The sequence below is a fragment of the Malus sylvestris genome, chromosome 8, assembly GCF_916048215.2.
Source record: "Malus sylvestris chromosome 8, drMalSylv7.2, whole genome shotgun sequence".
Classification (NCBI taxonomy): domain Eukaryota; kingdom Viridiplantae; phylum Streptophyta; class Magnoliopsida; order Rosales; family Rosaceae; genus Malus; species Malus sylvestris.
The window spans coordinates 8,356,322-8,374,188 of NC_062267.1; the positions used below are offsets into that span (position 1 = coordinate 8,356,322).

At 39.4% G+C, this 17,867-nt stretch overlaps 1 protein-coding gene across 1 annotated transcript; it reads left to right on the top strand.

Annotated features, from left to right (window-relative positions):
• Positions 1–9,985: 9,985 nt before the first annotated feature.
• On the top strand, positions 9,986–12,593 carry LOC126631599 (patatin-like protein 2). The gene is made up of 7 exons (XM_050301721.1): positions 9,986–10,279; positions 10,415–10,596; positions 10,777–10,966; positions 11,066–11,227; positions 11,420–11,725; positions 11,880–12,052; positions 12,188–12,593. The coding sequence occupies exons 1-7, from the start codon at positions 10,127–10,129 to the stop codon at positions 12,270–12,272; spliced, it is 1,251 nt and encodes a 416-aa protein (XP_050157678.1). The 5' UTR covers positions 9,986–10,126; the 3' UTR covers positions 12,273–12,593.
• The last annotated feature ends 5,274 nt before the right edge of the window (positions 12,594–17,867 follow it).

The window sequence follows — 17,867 nt, forward strand, 5'->3', positions numbered from 1 at the left end:
CAATATTTACTACCCACGTTGGATAATTAACTTCGCGGAAGAAGCCTATGCCTTTGAGTTTTTCAACTTTTGCCTTCATTGCCTCGTACCGTTTAGCATCATAAGATCTTCGCTTCTGTCTCACTGGCTTGGTCTTGGGGTCAATACTTAAGCGATGACATATGATATCGGGAGAGATGCTTGGCATGTCCTTGTATGACCAGGCGAAGACCTCAGTGTTCTCTTGCAAAAAAAGAGATCAATGACAACCGAATGGGTGGTGACAAGGTGGTGCCAATCTTCACCATGCGATCCGGATAATCTTTTGAGATAGAGACCTTCTCCAAAAAACGGGTTATGCTTGCTGGGTGAAAGAGTCATATTGAGGATCGTTGGGTTGACTGTTACCACCTTGAAGATCTGAGTAGGCTTCATCTGGGTCGGTCTTTATGACTTGGTCATGTATAGAAAGGGTTTCCTTGGGCACATGCAGGTGTTGTTGCTTGACCAAAGTGTTGTAACATGATCGTGCACTAAGTTGATCTTCTCTGATGTAACCATTGCCATAGGGGGTTGGAAATTTCATCAACAACATATGTGTGGATACCATGGCCTTGAGATTATTGATGCTTGTGCGTCCAAAGATGACATTGTATGCCGTTAGGCAATTAACCACCAAAAAGTTAATGGTAATGGTAGCTGTGTAAGGGCCAGTACCAATGGTGAAAGATACGTATGCTCCCCAAAGGTTGCACGATATCACCGGAGAAGCTTATCAGGGGAGAAATTGAGCGATCGAGCAAGTGTTAAGCTACATTAAGTTCCCTGAAAGCTTCAGCAAACATGATATTGAACGAAGCCCCTGTGTATACCAGGATTCGTCATACTTCAAAGTTGGCTATGTAAGCTTCCAAGATCAGTGGGTCGTTGCGAAGGTAGATGATACCTCTTTCTTCCTCAGGGTATAAACATATTGGATCCCAATTAGGCTTTTGATACTTGCCTCCCCTGATGTTTTCCACGTGAAACACTTGGTGGCCAGACCTTAAAGCTCGTTCACTATTTTTCATGGCCTGTTGCAAGATTTAGATATGGGTGTGCCACCACTTATGGAATATATCACATTCATCTGGCGTTGGTTACAGTTGCCCCTTGGAGGGTGAATGAGGAATTGATCAATTTTTCCTTCACGTGCCAAAGCTTCAATATGATCACGAAGGGTGATACACTTCTCGTCGTTATAGCTGTTATGCTCGTGGTAGCAGCAAAACGTGCTCGTGTTCTTCGTGGGCTTGTAATTCAGGTGCCTTGGCTTTGGCTTGAGTATCAGGTGTGTTATGCTGGGGTAAATGGCCACGCATGTGGTGTTCAAAGGTGTGTATACCTCATACCTCGGGGTAGGGCCTGTCCTGACACGTGCTTGACCCAATGTGTTAACTACCTAGGGTCGTGGATTATCGTGGCGATACCCTTGGTTATCGCGGTAGTGTCTCTTACTCCTTTTACTAACATGAGACTGGTGAGGATGGAAATCTTTCCTTTTGCCCTGAGATTGATACATCTGTTGACTTGGCAGAGTATTAAGTAAGGTAGAGGGAGGCACCGCTGCTGTTTGGAAGGTTGAGGTATTCTCATTTGGGTGAGTCTGGCTTCCACTTCCCACTTGCTGATATGGGATGATTGTTGGGGGTTTCTCTTAGTATGTTCTTACCTCGGCGGAGGCATGGTTATAAGCCTGCGCCATTACCTCAGAGTAAGTTTTCCAAGTGTTGGCATTGATCATGTACTTAAAGAAATGGTCACGTAGGCCTGCCGTGAAGGCTTTGAAGGCAGTCATATCATCTGCCTCGGCACAACGGGAATACTCATGGCTGAAGCGGCCAGTGTACATACATAATGACTCGTCTGGCTTCTGGTGAATAGTGTACAAGTCATCTGCAGAGTGCAAGCGATCGGTTTGGAAAATGTGTTGAGAAACAAACAGTTTCCTCAAATCCTCAAATGAGTCTACCGTCTCAGTTGGAAGACGGCAATACGATTTTAGAGCTCTGCTAGAGAGGGTGGAGGGGAAGAGAAGACATCGCTCTTCGTCGGTGTGCATCTGGTATGCCATGGTGGACTCAAAGAGGTTAAGGTGTTCAATCGAGTCCTCATTTTCAGTATAGAGTTGCAAGCCAAACTTCTGCTTTGTCTTTGCTTAGAGGGGGTGTCGAGGATCTTCCTTGTAAGAGAGCTAGACCTAGGTTGGTTCCAATCAGGTATCTTAGCTTGTCGTTTGGCCTTCAACTTGTTTACTTCCTTAAGAAGCTGTAGGACAAGAGGGTCCTGAATGGAGTCATGTACCACTAGAGCTTTCTTTCGTAAATTTCCATCTCCTCTTGGAAGTAGGAAGGTTTGATCAAGAGCATGTGATTTTTCCCGGACTCATCGTACTGACTTCCAAGGTATGTCTGTCGGAACATCTCTGAGTCCCCTATACCTTTGTGTTTCTCAAGGACTTGTTGCCCCTTCCCCAAATTGGTAGCCGATCTGGGACATGGGAGGGGACCGAGTCTTTCAGAGACACTTGGGTCATTGATCTTCGAGCATACATGGATGGGATTGTCTTGACGTTGCTTAAGAAAGTCTCGACAGTTGTGAAAGACAGCTTTCGATCCTTTCACTCCTTCTATAAGGAGGTGCCTTCCTCCACTACTCTTGCTTCGGGTCGAAGCAGCTGGGTTGAGAGAAGTCTCATGTTGGTCGCCATTTCGATGAGTAGCTCACTACCCATGTCGAGGGCAAATGACCCTCCGTGTTGGGGGGCATCCAGTTGATGGTTGACTTCCATAAGGGTGATAGGCTCATGTGTTTTAGTATATCTAGCCTTGTAGAGCATCTCGAAGACCTTCTCATATTGCTTTTGGAGGATCTCATTCTTTATCGCTATCTTGTTGTTCTGAGCCCCCAGCTTATCGACTTTAGCCTAAAGAGCAAACTTATTTTGTTCATTCTTTCGTTGCTTCGCACCAGGTACAAGAGGGGTGTCATTCTGTGTGTTGTGGCTTCCTTCGCTCCCTATGTTGGAAAGGGATGCCTGGTCAAAAGAGAGTGTACAAATGGTGGAAACCAGCTTAACAAAGATGAAGAGAATGGGAATAAGTGTCGTTCCCACAGACGGCGCCAAATGTTGATGCACAAAATCAGTAGGGACTTTGGTACAACAGAAAGTGTTAAGTTTGTAACCTTCACTAGATTGCTCCGGTCACTAGTGTGGATAAGTATGTAAATGGATAGAGACAGGGAAGTAAACACAAGATGTACGTGGTTCACCCAGATTGGCTACGTCCACGGAGTAGAGGAGTTCTCATTAATTGTGAAAGGTTTACACAAGTACAGGGTCAAGCTCTCCTTTAGTGAGTACTAGTGAATGATTTAGTACAAATGACATTATGAAATATTGTGGGAGAATGATCTCTTTCTATAGAAGAGAGTTTCTAGCTTTGTTCTGACATTGACACATGTCATGTTGTGATTGGCTTCCGATGTTGACACGTGTCACGCTATGATTGGCTTCTGATGTCGACACGTGTCGTGCTGTGATTGACCTCCTGATTGGAGGGAAACTCTTCTGGGTCCTTGACGGTATAACGTTGACCGGTGCTCGGTAGTTTTGGGATTGGTCAAGTATAGTACAAACATAATGTGTGTTCATTTAAGTATTCAACAAGTCTCTTACAATCATTGAAAAAATAAAATGCAAAATGAAAGTTATCTATTTCCTGTTTAAGTGAGTCGTAACCTAGGCGGGTCTAGGTGGGTTAGGCGGGTACATAGGCGGTTTAGACGGACGCCTGTCTAGGCGCCATTTCTTAATTTTTGTACATATATGCATTGTTCTTAATATTAGAACATTGCATATACATACAAAAACATATTTTCAAAATAATGAAAACGATTAAGTAACCCATGTGGGCTTTGATTGGCTCCGCAGGTGGATGCACGGCTACAAACGAGTCACTTTACAAATGAAGTTTCCGTTGTCTTTACCATTTTTTGGCTTTTTTATTAACTAGCCTTCACGCACGCGCTCATGCGCGTGCATAAGACATTTTTTAAATTACGGCGTGCTACGCGCGACTTATATGTTTTAAATGTATTTATATAAGTAAATTGACAAAAGGAAAGTCAAATATTTGAAGTACATGAATAATCTTAGATCATACTAGAAGAAACCTCTCATAAACTAATTAAAACAGCTGAATTCACATAATAAAATCGGTCTCTATAGAATTTACATTAAGAATATAGAAAATAATATTTAATAAGCAATTGATTGAAGCACATTTGCTAGCCCACTGTGAGGCTAAGCCCACCCCTTCCTCCTTAGTGTAGATAATATCGTTTGTTAAAAAAACAATCATTCAACAACTAATTTAATCACATTATTATCCGCATGCGAAATACCTTTTTTATAACCCTCATTACATGCCTCTTAAGATGTTTTGAACGTGTTTAAAAATAGAGAAAATAATATTTAATAAACAATTGATTGAATCACATTATTGCTAGCTCATTGTGAGGCTAAACCCACCGCCCTTTCACTTAGTGTAGATAATATTGTTTGTTAAAAAAAATATCATTTGACAACTAATTTAATCACATTATTTTCCACGTGTGAATGACCTTTTTTATAATTGGCATTACACGTCTCTTAAAATGTTATGAAGGTGTTTAAAAATAGAGAAATTGAATCATATTATTGCTAGCCTATTGTGAGGTACTAATTTTTTTTTAAAGCACAAAAAAATTAATTATAAAAAAAAACTGTTAAAAGGAAGAAAATGCCCTTCCCTTATTTGATGCATTATTTTGGGATGCCTTTGAAGTTTTTTGTATTGGGGACTTTTTTGTCCAAATATTTTTATTGAAGCTTGGTGACACCAAAAATACTATTATTGTTTGTTAAAAAAAACAATCATTTGACAACTAATTTAATCACATTATTATCTGCTTGCGAAAGACATTTTTTATAACTGACATTACACGACTCTTAAGATGTTATGAAGGTATTTAAAAATAGAGAAATTGAATAACATTATTGCTAGCCTATTGTGAGATATTAATTAAAAATAATAATAATAATAAAAAAATTAATTATTAAAAAAAGCACTGTTAAAATGACAAAAATTCCCTTGCCTTATTTGATGCATTATTTTGGGATGTCTTTAAAGTTTTTTGTATTAAGGGCATTTTTGTCCAAATATTTTTGTTGAAACTTGGTGACACCAAAAGTACTAATCACCTTTAGTATTGGCCTTATATATAGATGATGATTATTACTTTTGACCCTTGATCAATTATAGTTTGGAGGAATCCCACATATACTTCTCAAACCATCCCTCGCTTATACTTTTCTTTTTGTTGAGAAGTCCCTAACTTAGACTTAATGCTTGATTTGTTGATGTTAATAGATGTATACTTGTTCGGATACAATACTTCATTAATTAATTACCTTCTTGCTAGATGAATATTACTAGTGGCGGAGTCACATGAAGACCAAGATGGGCACGAGCCTATCCTGAAATATTAGCTTATATACCTTATTTGTTGGTTTTGTAACTAAAGAATCTGTGGCCCGGTGGTTAAAGGGGTTTTTGTGTTCCTGCACATTAGGGGTTCAAAATTTGCTGGTGGAACCTCCTTCAAGTTCTTTATCAGCAGTTGTTTTTTTGGTTAGTTGATACAGAACAAGGTTAATTTATGTTAAAAAAAATCTCATAATAATAGTATTGAGCCATGATTTTAAATTTTTGTTTGAAATTAATGTTAACTATATTGTTAATATCGTAACAAGTTTTGTTTTTATGATATAATTATTTTAATACTAAATTTTTCATACATGTTAAAGATCGACCAGCCTTGTTTGATTAAAAATCTTCATGCCAATACAAAAAAGGAACCTTTAATTTTCTCTCATTAGTTATATTGCTATATTTTTTATCTAATTTTTTTATATGATTTAAAGGCCTCTCCTAGTCTGAATTCTTGGCTTTGCCACTGAATATTACATAACCAACAAATCACATTTCTAAGCCTTTTTTTTCCTGATTGACATTATCGAAGGTAATGAAGAATTAGACTAGAAACTACACACCAAGGCAGGCTAGTCAAGCAACAAGAATTTGTCGAAAAGAAAACAAGAATTTGTCCAAAAAAAAAAAACAAGAATTAGTCGAAACACCTGTAGAAGCGGTACTTGGGCATGCCCAACTAGTCTCTATATAAGCAAAAAGATGAAATAAAATTAGGTGTGGAAGCACACAAAGAAAAATCAAACCCCAGTACAGCATGATTTTCCAAAGCGTTCATGGACATCTTCTAGGCCTTAGTTTGTCAAATTTCCATGCATTCAGACCGAGAAGGGGATAAGCAGTAATCTATGTATTAAGGTCTGTATTTGATGATTTGTCCATGAGACTTGGATTCATGCATCTTCTCTAATAAATTGTTAAGACTGGATATGCCTTCTGGCCGAAATGTTCCGTGCGAAAAATAAATTATCTTAGAGAGGCCATGCTTATTTGGTAGACCATTCAAAAAACGGCACTTCACGGCCGTTGTGTGTTTACCTGTATTCCGTAACCAGCAAGGGTTCAGAAGAGAGGCCTTTAGGGTTAGGTCTCACCCAACAGGATTCGATTAGGGAGTTGTTTATTTACTACATATTCGGGGATGGCCTTGAGGGTAGTCCAAGTAGGCACACGTTTAGTGGAAGGGTTCCTAAAATTTTTTTATATCCTTTAATTAACATATAAATACAAAAAAAAAGTAAAAAAATATCATAATTCGTTTGTTAATGCAGTGGAAATGTTGGCTTCAAATTTTTTTTAGGTGTTAAGTTTGAAACACGAAGCTGCCTTTCAGTCAGTAAATTTTTCTAAATTTTTCTTGTTTTTCAAATTTACTACCAATCAATCTCTCCAACTTCCAATTTATCTATTTAAATGCATATAAAGTTATAAAACTCAAGTCTTTTTGCAATTTTTTTTTCAACTTCTCATTCTCTCCATTTTTTTGCAATTTATCTGTTTAAATGCACATAAATCATAGTTTACTATTCTCAGGTTTCGTGATTTTCAACATTTGGTACATAAAATTTTTTTCGTCCCAGAGTCATACCTAAATTGTTAATTTTGAAACAATCTCATACATCTGTTAGTCTGCCTGAAGTCTCCAATTAACTGATAACGTGGTGCTCATGCAGACAATAACTGAACATCACGTGTCATTAAGGATCCACGTGGAAATTAAAAATTAATGTATTTTTTTTGGTCGTCTTCTACCTCCCTTCCTCCCTTATCCCTCCATTCCCTCCTCTGCACCAACCCACCAAACCCTCCTCTCCTCTCCTCTTCGACTCGTCATACATCCACCCTTCCAGAAGCAGATGATATCAAAAGTGATTCACATAATCAAACATCAAACGACAACCTAGAACAAACAGACATCAAATGTTAACAACACAGACGAACAAAAACCCAATAACAATGTAAGAATCTTGGGTTGTTCGGAAAAAGGTACAACCTTTATATTTCCAGCTGCAGCGATTAAACACAATAAGCACAAATAAGACCAAAACAAAACCCAGAATCCAAAAACCAAGTCTTTTCAAATCCAATCATATCAGCAACCGACCGATTGAAAACCCACAAAAGTAAACGAACAAAATCGAAAAACAAAACATACCCATATGAAGAAACCGAACTATGAAAACAATCCGGAGCAGAAAATCGAAAGAATTGGCCCAGATAATTCGGGTGATGAAAAGACCCTTTTTTTTGTTTATTTTTCTGGAGAAAAAATAAATAGGTGAGAAAAATGGAAAGGAAAACCCACCGAGAACAATGGGGTTGGGAGGAAAGGGAGAGGCCTTGGCCCTTTGAGTGGGTGGGTGGATGGATGGGTTGTTGAAACAAACAAGACCAAAACAAAACCCAGAATCCAAAAACCAAGTCTTTTCAAATCCAATTATATCAGCAACCGACCGATTGAAAACCCACAAGTAAACGAACAAAATCGAAAAACAAAACATACCCAGATGAAGAAACCGATCTATGAAAACAATCCGGAGTAGAAAATTGAAAGAACTGGCTTAGATAATCCGGGTGGGTGATGAAAAGACCCTTCTTTTTTTATTTTTCTGGAGAAAAAAAAATAGGTGAGAAAAATGGAAAACAAAACCCACTGAGAGCAATGGGGGTTGGGAAGGGAGAGGCTTTGGCCCTTTGGGTGGGTGGGTGGATGGGTTGTTGAAACAAACAAGACCAAAACAAAACCCAGAATCTAAAAACCAAGTCTTTTCAAATCCAATCAGATCAGCAACCGATTGAAAACCCACAAAAGTAAACGAACAAAATCGAAAAACAAAACATACCCATATGAAGAAACCGATCTATGAAAACAACCAGTAGAAGAAAATCGAAAGAACTGGCCCAGATAATCCGGATGGGTGATGAAAAGACCCTTCTTTTGTTTATTTTTCTAGTTAAAAAAAAAAAAAGGTGAGAAAAATGGAAATCAAAACCCACTGAGAGCAGTGGGGGTTGGGAGGAAAGGGAGAGGCTTTGGCCCTTTGGGTGGGTGGGTGGGAGGGTGGATTGGTGGAGTCGAAGATTGAGGGAGAAGGGTGGATGTATGACGAGTGGAAGAGGAGAGGAGAGAATGAAGGGAAAAGGGAGGAAGGGAGGTAGAAAACGACCACAATTTTTTTTTGATTGAATTTTTAATTTCCACATGACCCTTAATTATACGTGGTGTCTAGTTATTGTTCACATGAGTACTACGTCATTAGTTAATGGGAAACTTAACAGTCAGACGAATGTATGAGATTTTTCCAAAATTAACACTTTATGTATGACTCTGGGATGAAAAAACTTTATGCACCAAATGTTGAAAATCACGAAACTTAACGTAGTAAACTAAGATTTACCCTAATTTTTAATGATATTTGCTGTGAAAATAAAACTTTTTATGTATTTAACGAATTCTTTTTTATACAAATCAATATACAAATAACTGGAGATTAGAAAATTTTAAGATCCCACTTCGAAGAGTCGACTAAGGCCCCCAAATTCTCAGGGCCGGCCCTGTACATATTTTACGTGCCATTACAGCTGATGAATGTTGGTCAAGAGTTTCTACACAGTTGTTTTCATGGAACTTAATTATTAGTTAATTTTTTTCGTCATTGTTTTAAGATGCAAGCCAAATGTTTAAACCAATTTTGTAAATCAAGCAATGTGGTTGTTGATAATTGGTTTGTTCCCTCTAATTAATATTATCCCAGAAATTATGTCCTGTTGAATTGGACATCATTCGGACATAAAAGTCGAGTAATGTGTGTTGAAAATTATAGTTAGTCATCTGGGGATGACTTTTTTTGCCACAATATTTGTTGCCGTTTAAGAGGCCACATGAAGTCTGACCAATTCTCGTAATTGACTCGGGTCAGGATTGTATGTAAATGCGTTTGCTCGAAAAACAATTCAGAACAATTAGGAGAAAATAAAATCAAGAAATTTTGTCATGTTGAAGATTAAGAATCAAACACCAATAATGCCAATTTTGTGTGCTTAAATAGTATCTCACGTAAGACTATTACCTGTTTGATTGAATTTTCTTTACCATTCATACATGTGAGAACAGAGCCTGTACTTAAGGTGCATGAAATCACCAACTTTATTCACCAAAACATGTTCATAGTGATTTGTTCATTTAATTGTTAATATCTTACTTGTATAATGTAAATAAGATTTAAAGTGGACTATTATTCTTGAAAGTGTAATTACCTAGAAGATTCAATTGATGCCTTCATTAACTAACCATATCCCCAAGAATGCAATAATTAATTTGAAAAGTCTGGATTAGGTCGAACTAAAACTTGTTTTGGATAAATACAAGTTTTGGGTCTAAGTTGGAGGGGAAAAGATCTCCATATAAGGCGTAGATAGGTACTCAAGGTTCCTACACTCAATTATCTTGTCATCACCCCATTCTTTAAGGTTCAAATTATTTGCTATCTGCATTTTTCTTCCAGTTCATAAATAGTACCTACTTACCGTTTCCTTCCTACGTACCCTTCCCTGTACCGAGTATCGTTCATAATATGTCTTCTCTTTTTTCTCAAATGGAGAGAGCAAGATCATTTCTTCAGTCTCCCACTTATGGAAACCTCGTCACTGTTCTTAGCATTGACGGAGGTGGTATCCGAGGGATTATCCCCGGAACTATACTCAGCTTCCTGGAGTCTGAGCTTCAGGTATAACTATCAATTCAAACCCGTAATTTAACTTCAAATTAAAAAAATTTAAACGTCACTTTAATTTATCTCATGCAGAATATTATGCTTGCGCATTTTAACTAATCTTCACTTTAATTTGTTGGTCATATGCAGAAGCTGGATGGTGAAGGTGCAAGGCTAGCAGATTACTTTGATGTGATTGCAGGGACTAGCACAGGTGGCCTCGTGACTGCCATGCTTACTACTCCAGATGAACATGATCGTCCCTTGTTCTCTGCTAAAGATATTAACGCTTTCTATCTCGAACAATGCCCGAAAATCTTCCCCCAGGACAGGTACCTACTTAATTACAAACTTAACTTGAAATCTGTTTGAAAGGGACCTTGCATGTTCTTATAAGCTTATCATGAATACATACTACAAGTTTTGAAATCTTCTCTCTGTTTCTTTTCTTTCATATATTTCACATGTATATAGTGGCTAACAATCAGATATTTTTTTCTCTTGTACAACAGCGCTCCAGTATTTGGTAAGGCCGTGGATATGGTAAAAGCTATGACAGGACCGAAGTATGATGGGAAGTATCTACATAAGATAGTGAAGGAAAAATTAGGAGACAAACGATTGAACGACACATTGACTAACGTTGTAATCCCAACTTTTGATATAAAGCGGCTCCAACCAACCATCTTCTCCAGCTATGAGGTTGGTTAATTTTTTTATACTATTAGCTTGGAATAATTTTCTGAAAAGTTTGCTCTATCTCTACATATATTTATTTTGTATATATGTTGGTGATTTTAGGCCAAGAAGAACAGTAGCATAGATGCTTTACTCTCGGACATATGCATTGCAACTTCAGCAGCCCCAACTTATCTTCCAGCACATCATTTTAAAACAAAAACTTCCACTGGTGAAACAAGAGAATTCGATCTCATTGATGGTGGTGTCGCTGCTAATAACCCGGTATACATTAACACATAGTTGCCATAGGTAATATGGATAAATTTAATGTAAAGACCGTGGCTTGCCACCAGTTGTCTCCCTTTTTTTTAGAAAAAAAAAACACCTATCTTTAATGTAAACATATCTATTCATGACAATATAATTACCAACTAGAACTACGGCTTCATCTAATAATATTTGTTCATTTATCAGGCTTTGGTTGCTATAGGCGAAGTGACGAGGGAAGTCCACCAGGGAAATTCCGACTTCAGCTTTTCCATGAGACCAACTGATTATGGTCGGTTCTTAGTTGTATCGTTGGGTACTGGTTCAGCAAAATGTGAGGAGAAGTACCATGCCAATGACGTAGCTAAATGGGGTCTTGTGGCATGGTTGAGCAGCGGAGGTTCTTGTCCACTGGTCGATGTATTTACACAAGCCAGTAGTGACATGATAGATTTTCACCTTGCCAATGTTTTCCATGCTCTTAACTGTGAGAAAAGTTATCTCCGAATTCAGGTATGGATACATCGATCCTTCTATATATGTTTGATATACTTACACTTTTGACAACATAACATACTTATATTGCTATATAAATCTAGATGGTATATAAATTCAAGCAACATTATATGTCGAAACATATTTACGCGAGCAAAACTTATGTTTGTAGGATGATACATTGGAGAAGACAGTGTCTTCAGTGGACATTGCTACGGAGGAAAACTTGAATAATCTTATAAAAGTCGGAGAGAAATTGCTGAAAAAGCCTGTTTCTAGGGTGAATTTGGATACCGGTGTATTTGAACCAACCCATCAATCTACAAATGAAGAGGCTCTCGTAAGGTATAATTTATCATCATTCACCAAATATCTCCACTATATACGTATTTTAGCATGATCATATGTTCATACTATTGATTAAACATTGCTGACTACTATTTGTTTTCTTAATTATTAATCAATCTATATGTGCTGCAGGATTGCTGGAATTCTGTCTAGGGAGAGGAAGGTCCGTGAAACGAGATCACCACATGGAAAGGGCGCCGTAACCAGCTCCAACTGATGATCACAACTCAGCCTGCTCTCTCTCACAAACACTTGTTATTCCCTTCAATAAAATTCTTTTTTTTGGAAAAATAGTTAATAAATACATTTTGTTGTGGTCTATTTTTATCTGACAAAGGGAGAGGGGCCGGCGGCACAGGAGAGAGGGAAGAGAGATGTGTGTTTGTAGAATTGTAGGGGAATGTGTGTTGTTATCCCTCCTATATTATGCCTTTATTTATAGTAGTAAAGGGAGATAAGATATTCCTTCTTCTCCAAGTAATACAAGTTGTAATAGGAAAGGATAACTAGAATAAAATCTAATCTAGGATTTACACAATTATACTTAAACTAGGAATGTTGATAACACTCCCCCTTGAGTGTGTAAATACTCAAGGTAGATTCAGCATCATGTAGAAGTTGAGGAAGTCGACTCGTCGGCACTGATTCCAAGGAACAACGCTTATTCTCAATAAGGTAGGAACTTGCATAAGTAGTAAGTCTCACTAAAAAACCCTAAGGCTATGGCAAAAACCCGAGTAAGGACAAAATCCATAGTCTAAGGAAAAATGTATGAGAAATGCAAAGTCAAAAGAAACGTCTACATGACATCATCAGGGATATGACCAGCCCAAGGTGGGTGCCTCGTTAAAACCTAGTTAGGTAGCAAAAACCCATTGGGAAAAATGCTCCTAATCGTAGGGAAAAATAGTACATTAAGATCAAGCAAGTATCTACAAGACACTCCCCCTGAGTTTGACATAATTCCAAAGAGAAATAACAAAGTTACAACTCAAAAAGTTTACACATACCAATTCCATGAACAAGTTTCTGAAACGTCGCCTTCGGCAGTGATTTGGTGAAGAGGTTGGCCAGATTGTCTTGTGAACGAATTTGCGTGACTTCAATCTTCTGATGTTCTTGTTGTTGATGTGTAAAGAAAAACTTCGGCGCAATGTGCTTGGTGTTGTCTCCTTTGATTTAACCTTTCTTGAGTTGTTCGATGCAAGCTGCGTTGTCCTAAAAAATCATCGTCAGGGCATTAACGACGAGATGAAGATCGTAGAAGCTTCGAATATGGCCCACTACTGCTCTCAACCAAAAGCATTCCCTAGTTGCTTCATGTAAGGCGAGAATTTCATCATGGTTAGACGAAGTGGCAACTAAGGTCTATTTAGTTGACCACCAAGAGATTGCGGTGCCTCCAATAATAAAGACATAACTCGTTTGAGAACGCGCCTTGTACGGATCGGATAAGTATCCAGCGTCGGCATAACCAAAAAGGCGAGAATCAACCCGATGAGCATAGAGTGTGGCATCACTCGAGGATTCGTAGGGATAGAACAAGCCCAAATCCGTAATACCCTTAACGTAACGGAAGATGTCTTTCACGCCACTCCAGTGTCTGCGTGTTGGTGCATTGCTGTATCTTGCCAAAAGATTAACAACGAAGGAGATATCGGGTCTAGTGCATTGAGCTAAGTACAATAAAGCGCCTATCGCACTTAGATAAGGAACTTTAGGCTCCAAAATCTCTTCATTATCTTCCTTCGGACGGAAGGGATCTGGTTTTGCATCTAATGTATGAACGACCATAGGAGTACTCAAAGACTTCGCTTTATCCTCATTAAAACGGCGCAACACCTTCTGGGTGTAGTTTGATTGATGTACTAGGATTCCATTCGAACAATGCTCTATCTTGAGACCGGGACAGTATCGAGTTTTACCTAAATCTTTCATCTCAAATTCCGACTTCAGGTGCGAAGCAGTTCTCGCAAGCACTTCATGAGTTCCGATGATATTCATGTCATCAACATATACTGCAACAATCGCAAATCCGGAATGTGACTTCTTAATGAACACACAAGGGCATAGTTCGTTGTTCACATATCCCTGACTAGTCAAATACTCACTCAGACGGTTATACCACATTCTTCCGGATTGTTTCAAACCGTAGAGTGAACGCCGCAACCGAATTAAGAGCATGTTCCAGGGTTTAGAAATATTTGAACCAGTCAATGTAAGTCCTTCGGGAACTTTCATATAAATTTCCGTATCAAGATCCCCATAGAGATACGCGGTTACTACGTCCATCAGCTGCATATCCAGTTTTTCAGAAACTACCAAACTGATAAGGTAGCGAAAAGTAATCACATCCATAACGGGTGAGTAAGTTTCGTCATAGTCAATCCCGGGGCATTGCGAGAAACCTTGTGCTACAAGACGAGCTTTGTAACGCACAATCTCGTTCTTCTCATTACACTTCCGAACGAAAACCCACTTGTAGCCAACAGACTTTACATGTGGAAGAGTAGGAACTACAGGTCCAAACACCTTATGTTTCGCAAGTGAATCGAGTTCGACTTGGATTGCTTGTTTCCAGTTTAACCAATCGACTCTACGTCGACATTCATCAACGGAATGCGGTTCAATGTCATTGCTCAACATGATCTTAGTAGCTACTGCAAATGCTAATGCATTGTCGACAATCATCTCATTTCTATGCCACACATCATCTAAGCTAGCATAATAGACCGAAATCTCACGATTCTCAGGAGGAGGATTCATCTCTTCAAGGACGCTTCCGTAATCTAGAATTTCCTCATGAGTTGGGTAGAATGAGTAAGCAATAGTCGGATTCACGGTAAGCTATTCAGGACCTTGTGTCGTGGTTTTCCTCTTCCGGGGGTGTGAATCCTTTGAACCAAGGGGTCTGCCATGCTTTTGTGTAGGAGCAGATGATTGGCTAGCCGCTAATGTACATGGATCACTAGAATTGGCGTCTCGGGTTTCTAGAAGGGCAGTCCGTCATACATTTGGTACATCCATCTTTGCATGCGTATTCGCAGCTGGAATATGTGATCTTGTCACGCGCGCTAGATCGGTGAAAGCATCTGGCATGCTCTGAGCTATGCTCTGGAGATCTAATATGCGTTGCACTTTAGCTTCGGACTGAGCGGTGCGGGGATCTAAATGAGACAAAGTGGGAGTCGTCCACGATAATTCACGTCGTTCATTAGGAACGTTGACATTCTTATCTCCCTCTAACGACGGGAAGATTGTCTCATAGAAGTGACAATCCATGAAACGAGCAATAAATAGATCGTCTGTCAAAGGTTCTAAGTAACGAATAATCGAAGGAGAATCATATCCGACATAGATTCTCATCCTTCGTTGAGGCCCTATTTTTGTACGTAAGGGCAGCGAGATCGGCACATATACCGCACAACCAAAGACGCGGAGATGCGATATGTCAGGTTCGCATCCGGTAACCAACTGAAGGGCACTAAATGGTTGTGTCGCAACAGGCCTCAGGCGGACCAACTTTGCCGCGCGCAATATTACATGGCCCCAAGCAGCAATCGAGAGCTTGGTACGTATGACCAACGATCGAGCAATCATTTGTAAGCGCTTAATGAAAGCCTCTGCTAGGCCATTCTGGGTGTGAACATGGGGTGCATGATGTTCAACTTTAACCTCAACCGACATGCAATAGTCATCAAAAGTTTTAGATGTGAATTCTCCAGCATTATCCAATCGAATAGATTTGATCGGATAATCAGGGTGGTGAACCCTGAGCTTGATAACTTGAGCCAACAGTTTGGAGAATGCAGAGTTCCTTGTGGACAACAAGCACACGTGTGACCCACGTGTGGAAGCGTCAACCAAAACCATAAAATATCTAAATGGTTCGTATGGAGGTTGAATCGGTCCACAAATGTCCCCCTGAATCTGTTGTAGAAAAATGGGAGGATTCGAACGAATCTTGTCATAAGAAGGCTTAGTAATAAGCTTTCCCATATAACATGTTTGACATGCGATTTCATGGATCGAACCTAAGCTTTGGGTTAGTGGATGCCCGTGTGAAGATTCGAGGATACGGCGCATCGCTATTTGTCCAGGATGTCCCAAATGATCATGCCAAAATGTAATTTCATGCGCGGTCCCTGTGGTAGGGCCGACCACATAGTGGCATTCTATGGGGCGTATGGTCGTAGTATACAGACCACTCGAGATACGCTTCATCTTCTCGAGAATACGCTTCTGGCCATATTCGTAGGAAGTTATGCACATAAATTCAACTCCGTTTTCTACGTGGGTTTTAGCGTGGTAATTGTTATCTCTAGTGTCCTTGAAACTGAGTAATGTTCTTCTGGAACGTGGAGAATAGAGTGCCTCAGTAATGGTCAAGATTGTACAATTGGACAACATTATACATGCCTTACCTTATCCTTCTATCAGGTTGGATGGGCCTGAGAAGGTTGTCAGAGGTGCATTCTTAGGTATGAAGTTAGTGAAATAGATGTGTTCACGCAAAACAGTGTGCCTGGTTGCACTATTTGCCAGACAACTAACTTTCCCACTAATCATACCTAGAATGAAAAATTAATTTGAATCGGTCACATGCATAAAAGTTTATAAAAACAAATACCAATTCAAAATAATTTCATTTATTCAAGGATTAAAACTTAATATCCAAAACAAATCGCCAACGAATAATCCAAAAACATAAAGGAAAATTGTTCAAAATCAACCAAAAACAAGGGGGGGTTTGGCCACTAGGTGGAATTCGGCCCTAATGGTCTTATTTTAACTAAAAATAAGTCTATGTCTAAGATTCTAATCTTCCATAGGGGTGGTATCCTCCTGAAAGTCAGAAACCTCCATTTTTGTAGTCTCTGGTTCATCCACTTGCGTGAAGTTTGATTCAATCTTCTTACGACGAGAATGATATTCATCTACAACCTTCTTGGGAGCTCGGCAAACACGGGACCAATGGTCCTTTGAACCACAACGATAGTACATATCGTCATCTATGGTTGTGGGTGCTTTGCCCTTATTCTTGAAGTTTGGGGCCTTGGGAGCGAGATTTGGGCGCTTCTGGCTTTGTTTCCTCCCTTGGATGGGCCTTGGCTCTGTGGACCTTTGTGGGATGGCTTATGGTCGCCCCTACCACACCTCTTTTGGTTTGTTGGGTGCTAATTAGTGCTATAATGTGCTTTAGGCACAGCAGTAGCCCCAGTAGGTCGAGCTTGATGATTCTTCATCAACAGCTGGTTCTGCTTTTCAGCAAGAAGTAAAACAGAGATTAAATCCGAGAACTTGGTGAACTTCTGAGCTCTATATTGTTACTGCAAGACAATATTAGAGGCAGAGAAGGTCGAGTAGGTCTTCTCCAAGAGATCCTCTTTAGTCAAAGTTTCATTGCAAAACTTGAGAAGTGATCGGATTCGACAAACTTCAGAATTATATTCATTCACAGACTTAAAGTCTTGGAAGCGCAAGTGCTACCAGTCGTGTCTTGCTTCAGGCAAGAATATGTTCTTTTAGTGATCGAAACGATCAGCCAAAGCGACCCATAATGCACGTGGATCCTCCTCAGCAAGGTACTCAGTTTGCAAAGCGTCATGGATATGTCTTCGGATGAAGATCATAGCAGTGGCTTTTTCAGCTTCGCCAACAGGTTTATCTATTGCTTTTTCAAAAGCAGGACGCAAGTTCGTTACAGTGAGGTAGAGCTTCACATCTTGAACCCACTTGAGGTAGTTCCTTCCAGAGACCTCCAAAGCGGTGAAGTCGAGTTTGTTCAAATTCGACATGTTCCTATCACAAA

Coding starts and splice junctions, on each gene's coding strand:
- LOC126631599 (XM_050301721.1), top strand. CDS start 10,127: ATGTCTTCTCTTTTTTCTCAAATGGAGAGAGCAAGATCATTTCTTCAG. Junction 10,280..10,414: donor TCCTGGAGTCTGAGCTTCAG/GTATAACTATCA, acceptor GGTCATATGCAG/AAGCTGGATGGTGAAGGTGC. Junction 11,726..11,879: donor AAAGTTATCTCCGAATTCAG/GTATGGATACAT, acceptor TTATGTTTGTAG/GATGATACATTGGAGAAGAC.